Raw genomic sequence first — 16,826 nt, 5'->3', positions numbered from 1 at the left:
TACTCCTTCAAGAAGATTACATCAAAGAGCTTGGGGCAGCACCAATCAGGTTGTGAATCCAACTTGCTAATCCAACCTTCACTAATTTGACGCTGACGAAGGTTGGTAGGAAAGTTGTCCAGGGTCCATCCACCTCGAGTTTTCATATCATGATACTTGCTCCAAAATTCCTTGATGGGGTTACTAGGAAGTGGTATCTCATCAAAATCATACCCATCTGAAGCACAAGTAGTCTTGGAGGTGATGACAGGGCAGGGAGAGAATCTGGGGACATGGGGGAGAAATATGGAAGAGTGTTAGTTGTGGAAGGGGGAGCAGAGGAGAGGGGGGGAATAACTGGGCAAATGGTTTGAGCAGCTTGGTAATCCTCAAGGGTAGGATTAGCAAGGGAGGGAAAGAACGTAGGTGTGAGGGGCTCATAAGTTTGTGATAGTTGAAAATGGTGAGAGGCATGAGCAAAGAGATGATGGAGGGAATAGATGTTAGGATGGAGCTCGGGGAAGGTTAAGAGGGTGGTAGCAGCAAGGGTAAGTGAGGTTATGAGGTTGGCAAAAAGAGTGGTTAGATATAGGAAGTTGGATGTGAGATAGGCCCTATCATCTTCCGACACTTCTTTTTGCTGGTGCGATGGGATCATCAGCTACATGGGTGGGATATTGGTTATGTCGTGCCTTGCAAATAATGGTGATGGCCTTTGTAGCAATGGCAACAAACCTGCAATAACCCTGAGGGGAGGACTACCCATGAGTAATACATATGCAATGAAAGCATCCATCCTAAGTGCAATAAACCTGGCATATGTAGACAGGCAAAAGATATTTTTCTCATCCTCAGACAAGTCTTGGCAAATTATGTGCAGGGTTTTGGTCCCTATGGAACGTTCCCATTTGATTGTTGGATGAGTAGATATGATCTTGATTTGGAGTTTCTTCTATTGGATAAGCACGCATGCATTGAGGTGATCTTCCACTTGTAGAGTAGCCACAAGCTCTTGGTACACCATCGTTGTGCATTGTAGTGGGGCTTCATTGGTGTTGTCTTCCAATGCCTCATTGTTGTGCATTAGCAATTGGAGTTAAAGCTTGGAGATGATTAAGTGCTGGCCTCTTGAGCGGTAGCAAGTTGGTCCTTTAAGATTCTGCATTCCCTTGTAAGCTTGTCAATGCTGAAGGCACGTACTACCAAAGATTGTTTCATGTCTTCAAGCTTGTCTTTGCAATCGTGAAGCTCTTCTTCTTTGTGAATTAGAGTGAGTCGAGCTTGTGCCACTACCTCCATCTATTGAGCATTTGCAGATGTCAGGGAGTTATAGTAGGTCTGTAGGATTGCCGTTGCTTGTACTACTGCTGTCAGTTGTGTTTGACTTTGGTGGAGGTTGGAGGTCACATCCCTCACTACTTCTCTTGAGCTTGGAGAGCTTGGTTCATGCACACTTCTTCTACCTCCTTCTCATCTATCTGTGCTCGAAGTGCCTTGACCTCTATGGTGATTGCCTAGAATTGGTATTAGATTTCTATTGCAGTTTGTCTATCTAACTCTCTTGCATATTCTTCCTTGGCCAAGCTAGTGAATAGTTGTGACATTTGGATCATTAGGCTAGCTTGATGTTGGAGAATGGCAGACGGTGATGAGGTTTGCTGATACTGTTGATACAAGTGGTGCCCATGTAGCCATCTTGATGATTCTGTAGTACTTGGGGGAGGTTGTTACAATGGTATTTCAGTCCCTTGTGTACAATAGTCATACTGTTGATCTAGCACTAGCTCCCCTTGTGGCTCATCGACTGGCATGGCATCGATGGGCGATTCTAGTGATGATGTAGCCTCAGGCTCTGGTGCCAATCTTTCCTTAGGTTCTGGTGCTGATCTTGCCTCAGGCTCTGGTTGCTATTGTTGGAGATATATTGATTGCAGTTGTGCACCGATCTGTAGTATCTCGTGGGGCAATTCCTCAATCCCGATCTCCAGAATAGGTATTTCTTCTAAGGCATCTGCACTTATCAATGCGATAGTAGGAGAAGTTGGTGACGGCTCCCATACTGGTGAGAAGGGTATGTCCAACTCCTCAATTGGTTTTGGTGACTGGGGCAGAGTCATTTCTCTTTCTTGTAGTTATTTTTTTATGATTATAGCCAATAAGTATGGAATTTTACATTTTTGGCCTGATGAACCATCTAGTTTCTTTGTAAAGAAGATGACTAAGTGCTGGACCCACTCTTGTTTTAGCTTCCTACTTACAAAACAAATGTGCGGAGTGGAAGGGATCGATTCTTGCCGCACTTAACCCCCAAGATTGTGGATATGAATTGTGCTGCTTCCTTGAGGTGATGGTTAAGGATTGTGCGAAGCAATATGCCATCCCTATGGAACAGTGTGCCCTTAGTGAGGAGAGACTGTACTTCGAGAAACTTTGCATCGGTAGGCCGTGTAGGGTATTTGGTACCTTGTGTCGGTAGTGAGAAAGCCCTTTGAATGACTATACTATCGAGGACAATGTTTAGTGGGCTCTGATGTATAGTGATTGTACCATACTTGCCAACCTTTGCATTGCTGGAGTGGTAAGAATGGAGAAAGTCTTTGATGTATGTGGTCATTGTAGGACTGTCCTCCAAGGATTTTAGGCTCTCATGCAAACTACCTAAACCCCTTTGCTCTAAGTAACATGTTGCTTCTTGGGAAAGAGCATAAGTCGATGTGGGTGGCCAAACAAGTTCCAGTGATTGGGCCCCATCAATGGCTGTGTAGGCCGGTGGTGACTGGGGTGGCATTTGTTCTTCTTGGTCATGAATTGAATCCTCTTTGGAGCTATTGCTTTGGACCACAAATGCATGTGGTCGCCGTGGTTTTGCAAGGATGTAGATGGCTACAAACTCTGGAGGGGGTCTCATGGTTGAGGCAGTGGGCTCTTTTTGTGCATCCTATTTAGTGGCGGCATCTTTTCTGAACCTGCATCCATGTGCATGTGGTGTACCATTGATCATTAGATTGGTTGGCATGCAGGTATGACCTTTCTCTGTGTGTGTGTGAGAGATCTTATTTTTATACATGCTTTTAGAGTGTGGAATGAAAGTGTGTGGCACAATTATTCATGCAATCATCTATGTGTCTAAGCGAAAGCATGTGAGTGCATGTGACCTAGTAGCTAGGTAGGGACTAATTATATGCTTTGTTTTTTTGTTGCTAGGGTTTTCATAGGGCAGCTAGAACTTAGGCATCACCTCTGAGCCCTAGGTTAAAATTGATTGATGCTACCTATATGTGTGAAGATGTACATATGCAAGTGAGTGCTTGTGATACAATCTAATCCTAACTAAGGAAGACTTGGTTTCCCAAATCTTTGTTTTTGTTAGGGATGGCTTGCATGTTGATGTAGTAGCACTTTATTCAAATTCAATGTAGCTACACATGAAAATGTTCCAATGATCATGCTCAATCAGTATGATGGCATATTCTACTTTGTAGACTCCAGCATCCATAATGCACATTTGTCTTAAGACCATGGAAAGTGAAAAGCTCTCTAGAGTTAAAACATTTGGACCATAGCAGGGCAGCTTTATCAATTAGTCCCTAATGTAGTACTTTTCCATTGCATGCCTCTCATTAAGCAAGATGTTGTTTTGATTGGGCATGTGGCTGCTCCACTATGGATGGATCCATGGCAATGCCCTCTTTGGAAATGAAGAGACCCAATAGGATTCCTCTACTAACTACAAGAGCACACTGACTCTTGACACCTTGTCAAGCACAACATGTGGTGGTTGAAGTGTAGCTCTTGGTCCCCATAGACATTGAATTCATCATGAAAAATTCTCATTAGATGAAGCTAGGTATTTGTGAAAGATTCCTTGTACCATCCTATGAAATTCTATGGGTACATCTTTCAAGCCAAAGGTCATGCATGGAGGAAGGAATACATCTAAGGGATCTTGCAACCACATCTAGCATAGAGTTGGTAAAAGGTAACGAAAAGGGGTTGGTCACTATGGTAGCATTAAGGTAGAGATAGACTCATAGGTTATTCTTCTTCTCAACGGTCTCATCGATAGACCTCATCTGACATGCAAGTCAGGATCCATCCAGTGTCCCGGGCTCACACATGGCTTCTCCTCATATGGGGGCCTTACAACTTGAGCACCTTGGACCACTGATGGTTACTAGGAGGGTTTGTGCATTGAGCATATCTAACAATTGATGGCCATGATACATTGTGTAGTAATCAATCTATGTGATTTTGAGTCCTGTGCAAAGTATCATGGCCATCGGGTCCCATTTGCATGACTAGAATACCATGCTGCATTATTTCGAACCAAAAGAGGGGATGCATGGGCAAAAACATGGAAATGTTCATTCTTTATCATGAAAATGGTATCCGATATCCAAGATACTATGCATGGGCCTCAAAATAGGGTAGTTTGAGTCCCTTGCAAGGTATCATGGGCATCGGGTCCCTGTTGAACTCAACCTCACCAACCTCCATATCATTTGAGTAAACTAAAATATAACTCTGGTGTTCCTATCAGTATTTCAAACTTTTCTTGTCTCTTTTTTCAACGCGTTTTCTTGGAGTTACTTGAATATGAAGGTCATTGGACCTCAATTTCATCAACACTACATTATTCTCAAAGATTAAGCAAAGCTAGTTCACCAACATAGATATTGGATGAATCTATACTATGCCAAGAAAGTCAAGGAGGAACCTGACAAATTATTTAAAGTGGGTTTCATTTACTCAATCGACCATACAACGTGGATATTTTTCCTATTATAATGCAATGTCTTCTAGAGGCTAGGCTAGCCCACCATCCAACATTGAATGCCACACAATCCAATTCTCCCCCTTGAACTATTCCAAAAGTGGGCTAGACTTTGTTGGACCATTCCAGTTAGCTACCCACGCTACTAGAAATAAGTGCATGCTTGTGGCAACTGAGTATCGCACCAAAAGAGTTGAGGCACAAGTGATGTGTGACAAACCCTAGTCTCATTGGCCAAGTTCCTCTATCAAATGAGTGCAACTAGGTTTGGATGCCCCATCGAGTTAATGAGTTACCGAGGCGACCATTTCCTTAATCATGTCATCAAACTTGCCACCCAAAACATGATCATCTGTAAGAAGTCCATAGTCTATTACCCTGAGTCCAATGGCTAGGTGGAATCATTCAAAAAAATCGATGAGATCTGGAAATACTAGGACTAGAAACTTTGTTCCACTTTATGGGGATTTGCGAATAGCAAACAAGGTTTCCACCAGAGTCACTCCCTTCAAAATGGTGTATGTAATGGAAGCAGTGGTCCCCATGGAATTCTTGGTTGCAAGCCTCTAGATCACAATATATGAATACTTGGGTCTAGTACAAGCACTTTCTAGTTGGATGGACAACTTCAAATATTGGGTGAGGACTGGCAATACATCAGCTTGTATATCTCTAACTCCATTCACCAATGTCTAAAGAAATGGGTCGACCGATACTCAAAGACCAAGATATCTAAGGAAAACGATTTTGTATTACTTTTTTAACCCTTGGGCTCTGCCTCGACAAAGTCAAAGCTCTAAGGGGCTAGATCATACTGGAGCATTAACATATCTTATGCTGGAACATTTTTAAAGGGAACATTGTTGCAGTGTGAGAAGTTCAAGAAACTAGTAAATGGCTATTGACTCAAGCCCTATTTTGGATCAATGCTACCATTTTCATTTCATGACAATGAATTGAGATTTCCATGTGTCACCTTCACACGTGTAGACATAGTTTGGCCAAAGAGAGACCCTTCATTAATGGGTATCCAAGGTTATCCTGAGGTGCACTTTATTGTAGATTTTCATGGCCCCATTTAACAAGAATAGAAACCATGCATGCATAGGCATGCACAAATCGCAACGATGGCTAGTTCATCTTCCCATGAGAGCCTCTAATTCACCCTCATTTTCAACTCAGATCCTTATGCACCTGCACTTGCCTTTGTGCCCTCAACTACCCATGCTTACAGCTCACTTGCCTTTGATCTTGTTTTCCTAAACCTTTGCTTCTCATTGTTGCTGAATTCTTTTCTTACCCCTCTTCTATGTGTCTTTCTCTTTCCATACAAGTAGGCACAATGGCGTTCTATGAGCTCCTCACCTCCTTTAATGGCTCTTCAGCACAAGTGTAAGACTAGCTTGTGAGTTTATATCTCTTGATGGCAGTGTCTCCCTTGTGGACCACCATTTGAGTGTACCCAATCAGATAGCATTGTAACACAATTGCTTCATGGCAACAATATTTAAGTCAAAGGAGGATGCCACATGTGTTTAGCGGATTTGGTCATCCAATGATTATAGTTGCCTCTTGATGGCAAAGAGGAGATCTCACTTGTGCTAATAGGGGAGATGGGCCTATCCCTCTTGACCATTTCTTTCTTCCTTGCCCTCTTCCTACAACTTCTATCCCCTCTTGTAATGGACCCTGCACAGTTCGGGAGCTCCTCACAATCTTTCCTCCCCCTCTGCAACACTGTGCCAGAGCCCCTCCACCCATGATCTTAAAATCATGACATATGGGAGCTCCTCTCTTGCTATTCAAAAGCCCAATTTGGATGCTCTCCAAAACTTCACCAGGATGGTGTAGGAGGTGAATGTGAAGGAGGGGCAACTAGTCTGTCAAGGTCACAAGATTATCATCAATGAAATCATGATTGAAAAGGCTCTAGGAATTTCTAGAGGCAATATGCAAGCACACTTTTTCGAGAAGCAGTGGAAGAGACAGGATATTCTAGACATATACCCCAACACTCAGATTAGTAAAGATGATGGAGTCAAGATTTCGAGCTTGCCAACAGACCTCCAAGATGTCCTGAAGAAGAAAATTCACTTATTTCCTGATACGAGAGGAACCTACAAGTTTTGGTAGGTTCAAGCACCATTAGAGCAATTGAAAGGATGTGATGCATCTTTCTCAAGGATGATCTCCAAGAGCGTGTTAACCAACCTAAAGAATTGCATGGATGGCAAATCCCAATTGTCATCTCAGTCTGCTAGAGTTCCAATGCACCTGATGGCATCCACCCTCAAAGGGATTTTTGAGCAATACTAGAAGCAAATGTCTCAGAAGGTGATTTTTCTACAAGAGAAAGCCACCGATGTAGCAAAGGCAGTGCAACTTGAGAAAATTTTCAGGGAAGGTGCAGAAGCCAAGGTAGAGGAGGCACAAGCAAGGGCCTTGCAGGCACAAAATCAAGCTGAGGCCACCACAAAATTGGTTGACATGGAAAGGCATAGAAGAGAAGAAGCAGAGAAGCGCATGAAGGAGCTCCGAGATAGTCTCAAAGAAGTGAGAAATGACGAGGACATGGTGGACAAGGAGCTGGAAAAGATGCAAAAGGACCTTGGAGATCAGAGAGCTAAAAAGGAGGGTCTTTACAAATGGCTCTGCAACATGCAAAACTCATTGAACATTGAAAAAGACCAGATGATGGAGGAGCTGAAAGGGGAGAATACAAAAACCAAAAAGGTGATGCAAGAACTCTGAAAGAGCTTCGAGGCTAGGAAGGCTGGGGCAGAGAGCAGCCACCAGAGTGGAGCAAGTTCCAGCCACTATGGTGGAGAAGTTTGCAGTAGCCACGGTGAGGGTTGTTTTTTTGAAACACTATTGGAAGTTCAAAGAGCAAGCTGCAATACCGTGCAAGAAGATCACGATAGATGTTTGCACAAGCTTGCCGTGGCTTTCGACAGTTATGAAAAGCAATCTGTCACCCTGCGAGATTTCCAAACTAGAGTGGAAGTCTTGGAAACCACCCATGAAGAAGTTTTTCAGGAATTTACGAAAGTTCAACAGATGTTGAGGGATTCTGATGAAGTTGTTGCACAAAGTGAGCAAAAAGTGGAGGAGATGAAGGAGAACATCCGTAGCCTTAGGATGAGGGAGGAAGGAATCAAGAAGCAACTTCATCATGTACAGAGCAAGAATGTGGTATTGATGGCCACAATCATTAAATCAAATGCCTATCCTGCTATGCAGTAGGGTCCGAAATGCATGGTCTGCCATACCCCCATCATAGATTACTATCCAATGGCCTGCATGCTACCACCCTGTCCACGTTTTTGCTTTGGAGTGTGGGTGCATACAAAATCGCCATGTAGAGAATGCCATTTGCCATTGCCCAGGTCATGGATAGGTCAAATGTGCCTACCTACTACAACTATCTATGACGAGAAAGTAGATGCTGCAGCTCAATTCGCCATTTGGGCAAAAGATCTTAAAGATAAGGAGCTCAAATTGAAGAAGGCCAAGACCAAACCTGACTGCGAGGAAAAAGAGCCTAAAGGGAGGGACTAGCCCCCTTCCGGAAAGGAGCAAAAAGGGCCAAGCCTGCAACCAAGAAGCTCAAATCAAGGAAAGAGGAAGCGGCATGAAGGGAAGGAGTCTTTGAGATTATAATCTATGTAATATGTGTGTAATCCATTGAATTGTTAATCTTCTCCAGAGTTTACTTGGGCAATGTTTTGTCATCTAAGTGACTAGATAGTGTCCTTTGATCCACGCCAACACGGTGATAATAATGAGACGAAAGATTTCGATTTGACACATAATGTGAGATGAAAGATTTCGATTAGATCACTAATGTGAGAATGAAAGATTTTGATTAGTGAACTATTGTACCACGAAAGATTTTGATTAGACAACTAATGTGGGATGAAAGATTTAGATTAGACAACTAACATGAGACTGAAGAATGAGAAGGTTGGACTCAACGAACTCTCTCCCTATTTAAGTGCAGTGTAGACACAACTAAGAGCCCATTATGAAATCTAGCCTCAAAACTCTGTATTCCGATCCAAACTCTGTACACTGATCCATCTACTACGAATCTATGGCATACCCAAAAGACTTTGGAATGCTTTTGTTCTATCTGAAAATGATGTTAGATGGCACCCTCGTAGAAACAGACCCAGAGAAGAAGGAGGAAAATAGCTGCAAGGAGGACATGCTTTGGTGGTGGGTGTATTACTTGGAGTCAGCACAAACGGTGTAATTTCCCTGGCTATTGTTTTTTTTGCTCCTTTAAGGTACTTGTCAAGCTCATGATGTAGGTTTCTTTTGGCAGGACATGAAAGAGGCTCGAAGATGTATAGAGCGCAAAGAGCAGGATGAAGAGGACCCCCATCAAAAGGAGGAGTTACTATGGCTGTATAAGTCGGTAGAGTCAAGCAAGCAGTGTGTGATCCGAGTGTGTAAAGAGGTCTGCCATAGTGCAGTAGCCTGACCTCCAGAGTTGGGAGTCTGGAATTTCCTTGAAATAATAAAAATCTTGCATACATTTCTTGAACTTGTGGATATTCTCATGATGCTCGTAATACCTAATTTTGTATCGACATGCTTCCATGTTAGTACTTAAATGTTTTAAGTAGCCCGGTGGTTGAAATTTGACGGTTAACTATACCCAGTCTAAAGGGCACTAGCACTTTGCAACAAATTTTAGGATAGCACGGTAGTAGTGTAGGGATAGCACAGTAGTAGTGCAGGATAAGTTATCACCAGTGCGGTGGCTGGTTGCACTAGAATATGAACGACCACCAGCATGGTGGTTTGCTTCTATTATTACAAGATGAATGGATTCGTTATGGGAAACCAGCACAGTGGTTGTTGGAATATACTAAAAGCAAGCATGGGATGAAACCTAACGGTTAACGAAACGATAAATAGTCTAAAGGGCACTGTTTTAGTATAGCACTATGCAACAAATTTTAGGATAGCATGGAAGTAGTGTAGGGATAGCACGGTAGTAGTGTAGGATAAGTTATCGCCAGTAGAGTGGTTGGTTTGCACTAGGATATGAGCAGCCACCACTGCGGTGGTTTGCTTCTATTATTACAAGATGAATGGATTTGTAGGATGTGTGGATTCGTTATGGGAAACCAACACGATGGTTGTTGGGATATACTAAAAACAATCATGGGTTTTACCGTTTGGGATTTACAAAAACAATTTAATAAAACCAGCACGGTGGTTTTTTGGGATATAAGAAGTAGTCTCAATACAAATTCCATTTTGTAGAACAAGTCGACATATTGTTTCCCTGCAATGAGACTACATACATTTTCTTAGTACTATCTCAATCATCCTCGTCCACCACTCCAAGACACCCCAAGATGTGCTCATGCGTGTCTAAATCCAATTTGAAGACACTCTTGCCCTTCTTTTGTTGTGGCATAGGTTGCATCTAGAACTTAATACCTCTTACTAGATGAGAGTACACGCATGTTTGTGAACTCTTATGTAGCAGTTCGTAATTGTGGCCTCTCTTGGATGTTTGTTTGTACCAAAAAGCTCCGACTACTACATCCCACTTCTCATAGGTTGTTCCCCAATTATCCTTAAATATTTCCTCAACCTTGTACTTAGGTTTTGTGCACTGCAACAGAAAGTATGGGTCATCTTTGTCATTCTCCCCAGAATCTACGACAACTACAAAGTTATCCCCCTCTTCCAGACAGTCGGTGAGGTCATTGAAACTCTCCCCAAACTGTGGCGAGTCGTTTGTCTCTTCATTGTTTGTGACTCCATCTGAACATAGAGGAAAATCTTGAACTTGATCCCATGTCTTCACAGTTGCGATGTTCACACAATTGTCATGATCCCCTATGATGCACGCATTGCAGAAACAAGAAAGTTTTCTTGTTTTAATCAGTTGGTTGTTTGAAAAGCCCCATATGCTGTGCAGACCACGAACTCCTTTAATTTTCTCACAATCGTTCCGGCTTCTCCTTTGCACTTCATCCACTTTCACTTCATGGAACACTCTACGTACTATAGTATTCTTAAGGCTTTGTTTATTGTATGTTGAATGTGCTCCTTTGGAGAGGTTGGCTGTAAGACATGTTATAGCATCGTGGGCATCATTCTTGAGGGCTTAGTGATAGCACCACATCCATCATGTTCACCCTTGCCATGGCTAGACCCAAAGAAATTCCACATCATGTCTAGACCAGTCAGTCAGCAGGTCAGGGATTTGAATCTTGAGATGAAGTAGAATCCAAGTGCTGATTTAGATTGAGAGGCAACACCATCTGACCACACCCAATGTTGTTTTATATTTTTTGCATGGGGTCATGTTCCCTTTTTCAGCCATTCCCAATGCAGTAGAAAAGCATGCTGCACAAATAGGGTGTCATGTTCCCCTATCATCTGAAATGTAGAAATGGTAAGTGCGTTGCACTAACCTGGACTCCTGTGAGTCATCAAGTAGATTGGCATCATGCATGGAAGAATCAAGCAAATGATTACATGATATGCACAAGAATCGTTATCTGCTTGTTGTACCAGTGAGCACTTTGTATCTCATCTTGTTTTTGAAAAGAATAATTTTCTGCAAAATCTATGACAGATACAATAGTGTCATGGGGAAAATTGGCAAGGCAATCCTGCCAGCTGGCCATGAAATTGTGAAGCACATATTTTGGGATGGATTGAACCATGTGACCCACAAGCTCCCTTGGCTGGGTGCTCTTATATGACAGTAGCCATCTCTTTTTATCGAATCCTTCAACATTGACATTTTCAAATTTCCTCCATTTTAGAGCGTGGTTGTCTTCCCTCATTTCATTTGGACAGACATTGAATGTCTTCTTCTTCAGCTTCAAACTGCAATGTTTGCATGTGCCGTGAATGCATTCAATCCTGTGCCACTCACGGTCTCCCTTTGGACAAATGACTAGCTCCCACAGAGTCCTCAGACTACAAAACCTGCCCTCCCTTGCAACACATGATGAGGATCCAGGTGGCCTACAGACTGCGTATTCATTGGGGAGGCATGTCAATCCCCATGGGGCAATGCTCCAACACGACTAGATCTCAAGTCATTCATAGCTTGCCAGGCCAGGTCAAAGTCTATGTGTATTTTGCAACAACAAACATTCCTATCTTTGAGTTTCCTGATGTATCAGGGCTTACAATGCTCAAAGCTCCTCTGCCCAATTGAAATGTCTGGATTCTAATCCACAAACTTGAGATACAACTTCATCTACTGACCCAACATGCAAGAACAACATAACAATGAGTCCCCTTTTTGCTACTACTAAAAGAATACAAAACATAGTCTAATTAAAGTATATAATGAAGCAAAACAATTTTCAACCACCATGCTGGTTTAGGACAATCACAATTTCAATCACCAAGCTAGTTTAGGACACGTTTAGGATAGTCACTAGTGGAATCTTTTGCATGCCCAGGCTCTCTTGCCCTTTCTTCAAATCATCCAACATCTCTTCTCCCCTTGCCAACACCGTATTAGCAGGTTTGAGAGGACAATTCTTGGCAAAATGCTTGCAGACGTAGCACGTGTCCAAAAACAGACTAAACTTGACATGTAGGGCCAGTGGAGGTCCATTGGGGAACTAGATTTCCACAAAATCAAGGATTTTTAGTGTCCTATTCCAGAGCACCCATGCTCTTTTTTTCCCAAACAGGGTCCTCGCCGACGACAGAATCTATAGCACACGTCCTAGAGATGCCGCTAGTTCCTAGAATCTGTTTTCCAACCACAATGGGATGTATGGGAACACCCACCCAAACTGGGCACTTGTAAAGGAGGAACCTATCCACACTAAAGTCAGGACTCCAAGAAGGATCTCCCCAACATACACTCTTTGATAGCCTCCAAAATACATTGCACCAAAAAGAACCCTTTCCCCATAAACCTGGCACTGTACGTTTGGCAAGAGGTTCACTGGTTGAGTTTGTTGAAAGATTTGAATCCACTAGTCCCATTCCTTAACTTGTACTATCTAATTTCCTTTTTAAATAGGGAAATTTGACTGTTCTCTTAATGCACATTCGATTCTGAACTGTGGATGATGATTTGATTGCATCTCCACCAAGAATAGTAAGCTCAACACTTGTGGCAAGCAAGACAGAAGGATGGCGTCTTTATTGCCATGTCAACCAGGTAGTGGACCTTGAGCTCAAGCAGCCAAAGATAATGGACAAAGTGTAATGGAGGGGATACTTGTAGCCGTGTCAAGGTGTCTCTAAAGATGCTATTTCTGTGTTGTGGAGATGATTGCTCATCCAACAGTTTAGACTAGGTTCATACCAACTCGACAGTACTAGAGCAATTGTAAGGCCAACCAATCATCCAGATGTAGTTGGAATGAGGCATCCATAGTATCCGGCAGCATGTCCAGCCAGCGTTAAGGTAGAGAGACACCTCAAGTCTCAATTTTTAGATTCTTCTTTCAACTTGCCACCCTCTTGGTGCTCTTTGCAACACCAATCAAATTGCTGATCCTTTCTAAGGTTGGCAACTTCTCGTGTTTTTCAAGGCTTACAAGCTGATCGTACATGTGAATGCAGCGGCTAGCGGCCATCGATCAAGCACCTGGAAAAGGGTCTTATTAAGGGGTGAATTGGATGGTGGTGGAGGTAAAGTGTGGGAAGGAGAGGCTGGGTCTCTGCCCAAATGGTGTGTTCGAACGCCGATCTGATAAGGTCTTTGAAAACGAGGGGCTCTCTAGCCTCCTCTCTTCAAATGACATAGGATGGCTTTGAAAAAGGTATCTTGAAAAAGTGTCTCTGTTGTTGCCCTCATCCTAGCCTAGGCTAGAACTGGGCTCCCAATGTGTAAAACCCCGTTCCCGCTCGGGGCTCTAGGATGCTCATGCAGCATTCATGAGCGTTTTCGAGCATTTGGCAAAACTTGTTCCCACGCTCCACTCGACCAGAAAAACTTGCAACTCAACATGCGACAAATTACAAGGAACCTGCAATTGACAAAAGAAGCTCCAAAGGCATGCATGGGTTGTATGCAGCTTGGCCCCGGAGGGAGAGCCCTTTTTTCAGTCTCCCCCGGGGCAAACCGTGGAGTGATTAACCGAAGGAAATGTCGCTCCAATGTCCACGTGGAGTGATTAACCGTTAATCCTCATGGTTAGGATAGCGATCTTGTATAAATATGTGACTCCCTTCAATTTGCTGCAATTGGCATCGTCTTTTTCCATCTCTGAACGAGAAAGGAACGCCAAATTCTTCAAAATCTGGACTCCCGCAGCTTCCTGAACAGTTGCCAGGAGTTAGGGTTGCCTTCTTTCGAGGCCAGCTGCTTTCAGATCTGGTGGCCCTCTCCGGCCCAGCGATTCTTCTTGGAACATTGCAAGGAATGAGTGATTCCTTCGATCACCAATTTTGGTCCTCTGATCTCGCGTTCTTCCGGGGAATTCGCGATCGATTTCGCTTGTTGCTGGGAATTAGTCCTGTTCATGGTGGATTTACCACGGCAATTTGCTGGTTTCTGTTTTTTCATATGGCCTTCCTCGGACGATATTAGGGTTTTTCTCTTGAGAAAGGCAGAACATCAAGTTGGTTCCTTTCATGGAGAACTTGGATCTCAAGATAAACGAGAGAGCTGTAACGCGGACTTTGATTGCTGTGAATGCTTCTACATAAAAGTCAACAATTCTACCTCTTCACATCGACGCCCCTAGGTTCCTCCGATTTATTAAACGCCTCTAAAGCTGCCCATGAGTGGCCTTTGAAACCCTTTATGCTGGCATTCCCACGGAAGAAAATCGTCGGATGGTTTTATTTGGCCTGCAAGTTGTAGAGATGGCACCCAGGGAAAGTGACATTTTTCTGTCTTCTGCGTCGCCCAAACAAACTTCATTTTTAGCCACGAATCCTGCAGTCTTCCAAAAAAGGTCAACCGTACACGAATCTGGTTTTTCTTGCTTCTCCAATTCCACCACTGACGTCACACCACAATTGTCTCTCCAAAAGGTTGGTCATGTTTTCCTAAATCTTATACAGATTTGTTTTTATTCTCATGCATGTGGAAGTACTGTCACGTCTTGTTATCTCTGGCCTAGTTATGACGAGAGACTTCCCTGCACTTCTGAAGAGACTTGAGTAGTCGAAGTACAATTCTCCTGCATTTCTGTTTGTTTGAGACCGGGTATATTCTATTGCGAGCCTTGGGAGTATTATAGAGGTGTTACATAGGATAGTCTTACAAAACTATATTTTTCTATCACCTTAGCGGACATGCAAATTCTTTGAATTTTCGGTCAAGTGGTGATCAGCTACATCGAAATACCTTTCGCAGGTGCAGAAGCCCCAACAGCTAAAAGTTCTCAATTCTGTGTAGAATTTTGGACTTTAGAACAACAAAATCCTAAATTTGTACGATTGGATATATTGTAGTCTTACAAAGGTATATATATAAGTATTTTAGAGTGTTACAAGTGTGCAGGTATTCTGATTGAAAGGTTCAAAAAAATAAGAAAGTTGTTTAATCCTTCGTTGCTTTCTCTATGTAGAACGATTGCTAAGTTTGCTCGACCAGTGTATAGCTGGTTGCAATGAAAAGGGGTTTTGCTTTAGCGTTCCAAGTGTACTTGTGAAAGATGTGGATGATGGAAATGTTAGTAGCTCATCCCTGCTATGCCTATCGGAGTCTTGCCTTGTGCAAATCGGCAATGCATTGCTCGTTTTACTTTTTCAGGATGACTTTGGGCGCGTAGTGGATTCATTACATGTATTTTTTCCTTCCATTGTGGGAAGTCTTTGACAAGAGATATTGTTATTCATGTAGATTGCCCACTGTTTGATGTAGAAACCGTGCAAAGTATCCTGTATACAATGCTTTTAAGCTATTGAAAGTTTTGCACTATGTGCAGGTCAATAACAAAAAGAGATTTTTCTCAGACCTGAAGAATCCACAGGGTGAAGGCAGAGTATGTATTGACTGGGGGGCAAACTTCAATAGGGAAAAATTGGATGGGATTGGACGGTCTACAATCTTCATGCCAGGGCACAAAAGGTAAATATTGCAAGGCCACATAGAATCTTCAGAAGTCCTTCAAACACCAAAACATGGTGCATTTCCAATGCTGCATTTTTAAGGGGTTTCTGCTAGTTTTCTGAATGTTTGAACTTTCCTTTAGTTACACCTGCTTGGCATAACTGTTTTGCTTGATCATGATTTCTTAATATTTCTTGTCTGAATTGGCTAAATTACAGGCCTATGTGGGCGGGTCCTACAGAAGGGCCACGTGTTAAGAAGCATAAGCCTTGGGACTGCAACTGGCTGGGATGTTCACAAGTATCTGGACAGCATCGTGGATGCACTAAATTTATGCAAGGCATGCCGAAGATGATGTACGAGAATTCAAAGTGGATGTATTTAAATGAGCATGCAAAGATGAGTGGGCCATATTCTCTGAAGCAGCTTTTTGAAGGCCTAGAAATCGGATTTCTTCCAGAGGATCTTCCTGTGCATCACGTTCATGAGGGGAAACTTGACAAGCCTGTGGCATTGAAGGTCGTGTTTGAAGGAATGGGCAGCGGCAATCTCCTCGTGGATAAATACCGTCACCATGTATCTGCTGAGTTCTTTTCAACAGGGCAAAGAATACGTCCACAGGCAGTTCAGCAGATAAAAGCCTGCTCTCGCATGGATTTAAGCTTCTCAAAAGCTGGTGGAACTGCAGTGCAAGAAGGTGCTGCAAAAATTGATGGGTCTTTGAGCACAGTGAGGCATCACCAGCATTCACCTTACCATCGATCAGAGTTTCGTGTAAAGGCTGTATGCATGCAGGATATTCAGGTGTGTAACCTCTGCGAAACAAAGTGGCTTATTTTTTTAGATATGACTATGCTTGCTCTGAGCCCTAAATGTGCCATATCTGCTCATCTATTGGCCGATCGTTTCTGAATTGCTTGTGTGCCTACATCTACTAGGGCCATGATGATTGTATGCTACATAGTCTGGTAGACAGCTATTTGTTGGGGCACCGCCGTGCCACTGAAACCTACACTTTAGTTAGAAATGGATCCATTTTCATTTTACTGCAATACT

The 16,826-nt window shown here is 42.9% G+C and overlaps 1 protein-coding gene across 3 annotated transcripts in view; it reads left to right on the top strand.

The window, feature by feature from the left end:
* Window positions 1–14,090: 14,090 nt before the first annotated feature.
* Window positions 14,091–16,826, top strand: part of LOC147885766 (uncharacterized) — a 36,219-nt gene continuing 33,483 nt past the window's right edge. For all 3 annotated transcript variants that reach the window (XM_087396960.1, XM_087396961.1, XM_087396959.1), the window contains exons 1-3: window positions 14,091–14,746; window positions 15,646–15,788; window positions 15,989–16,574. In XM_087396960.1, coding sequence (XP_087253086.1) covers window positions 14,546–14,746; window positions 15,646–15,788; window positions 15,989–16,574 — 930 coding nt within the window. In that variant the 5' untranslated portion in view covers window positions 14,091–14,545. The remainder of the gene's footprint in view (window positions 14,747–15,645; window positions 15,789–15,988; window positions 16,575–16,826) is intronic.

The sequence above is a fragment of the Dipteris shenzhenensis genome, chromosome 25 (assembly GCF_047967505.1).
Source record: "Dipteris shenzhenensis isolate YYH24624 ecotype China chromosome 25, Dip_SZ_1.0, whole genome shotgun sequence".
Taxonomy (NCBI): domain Eukaryota; kingdom Viridiplantae; phylum Streptophyta; class Polypodiopsida; order Gleicheniales; family Dipteridaceae; genus Dipteris; species Dipteris shenzhenensis.
This window is presented reverse-complemented; position numbering and strand designations above follow the sequence as displayed.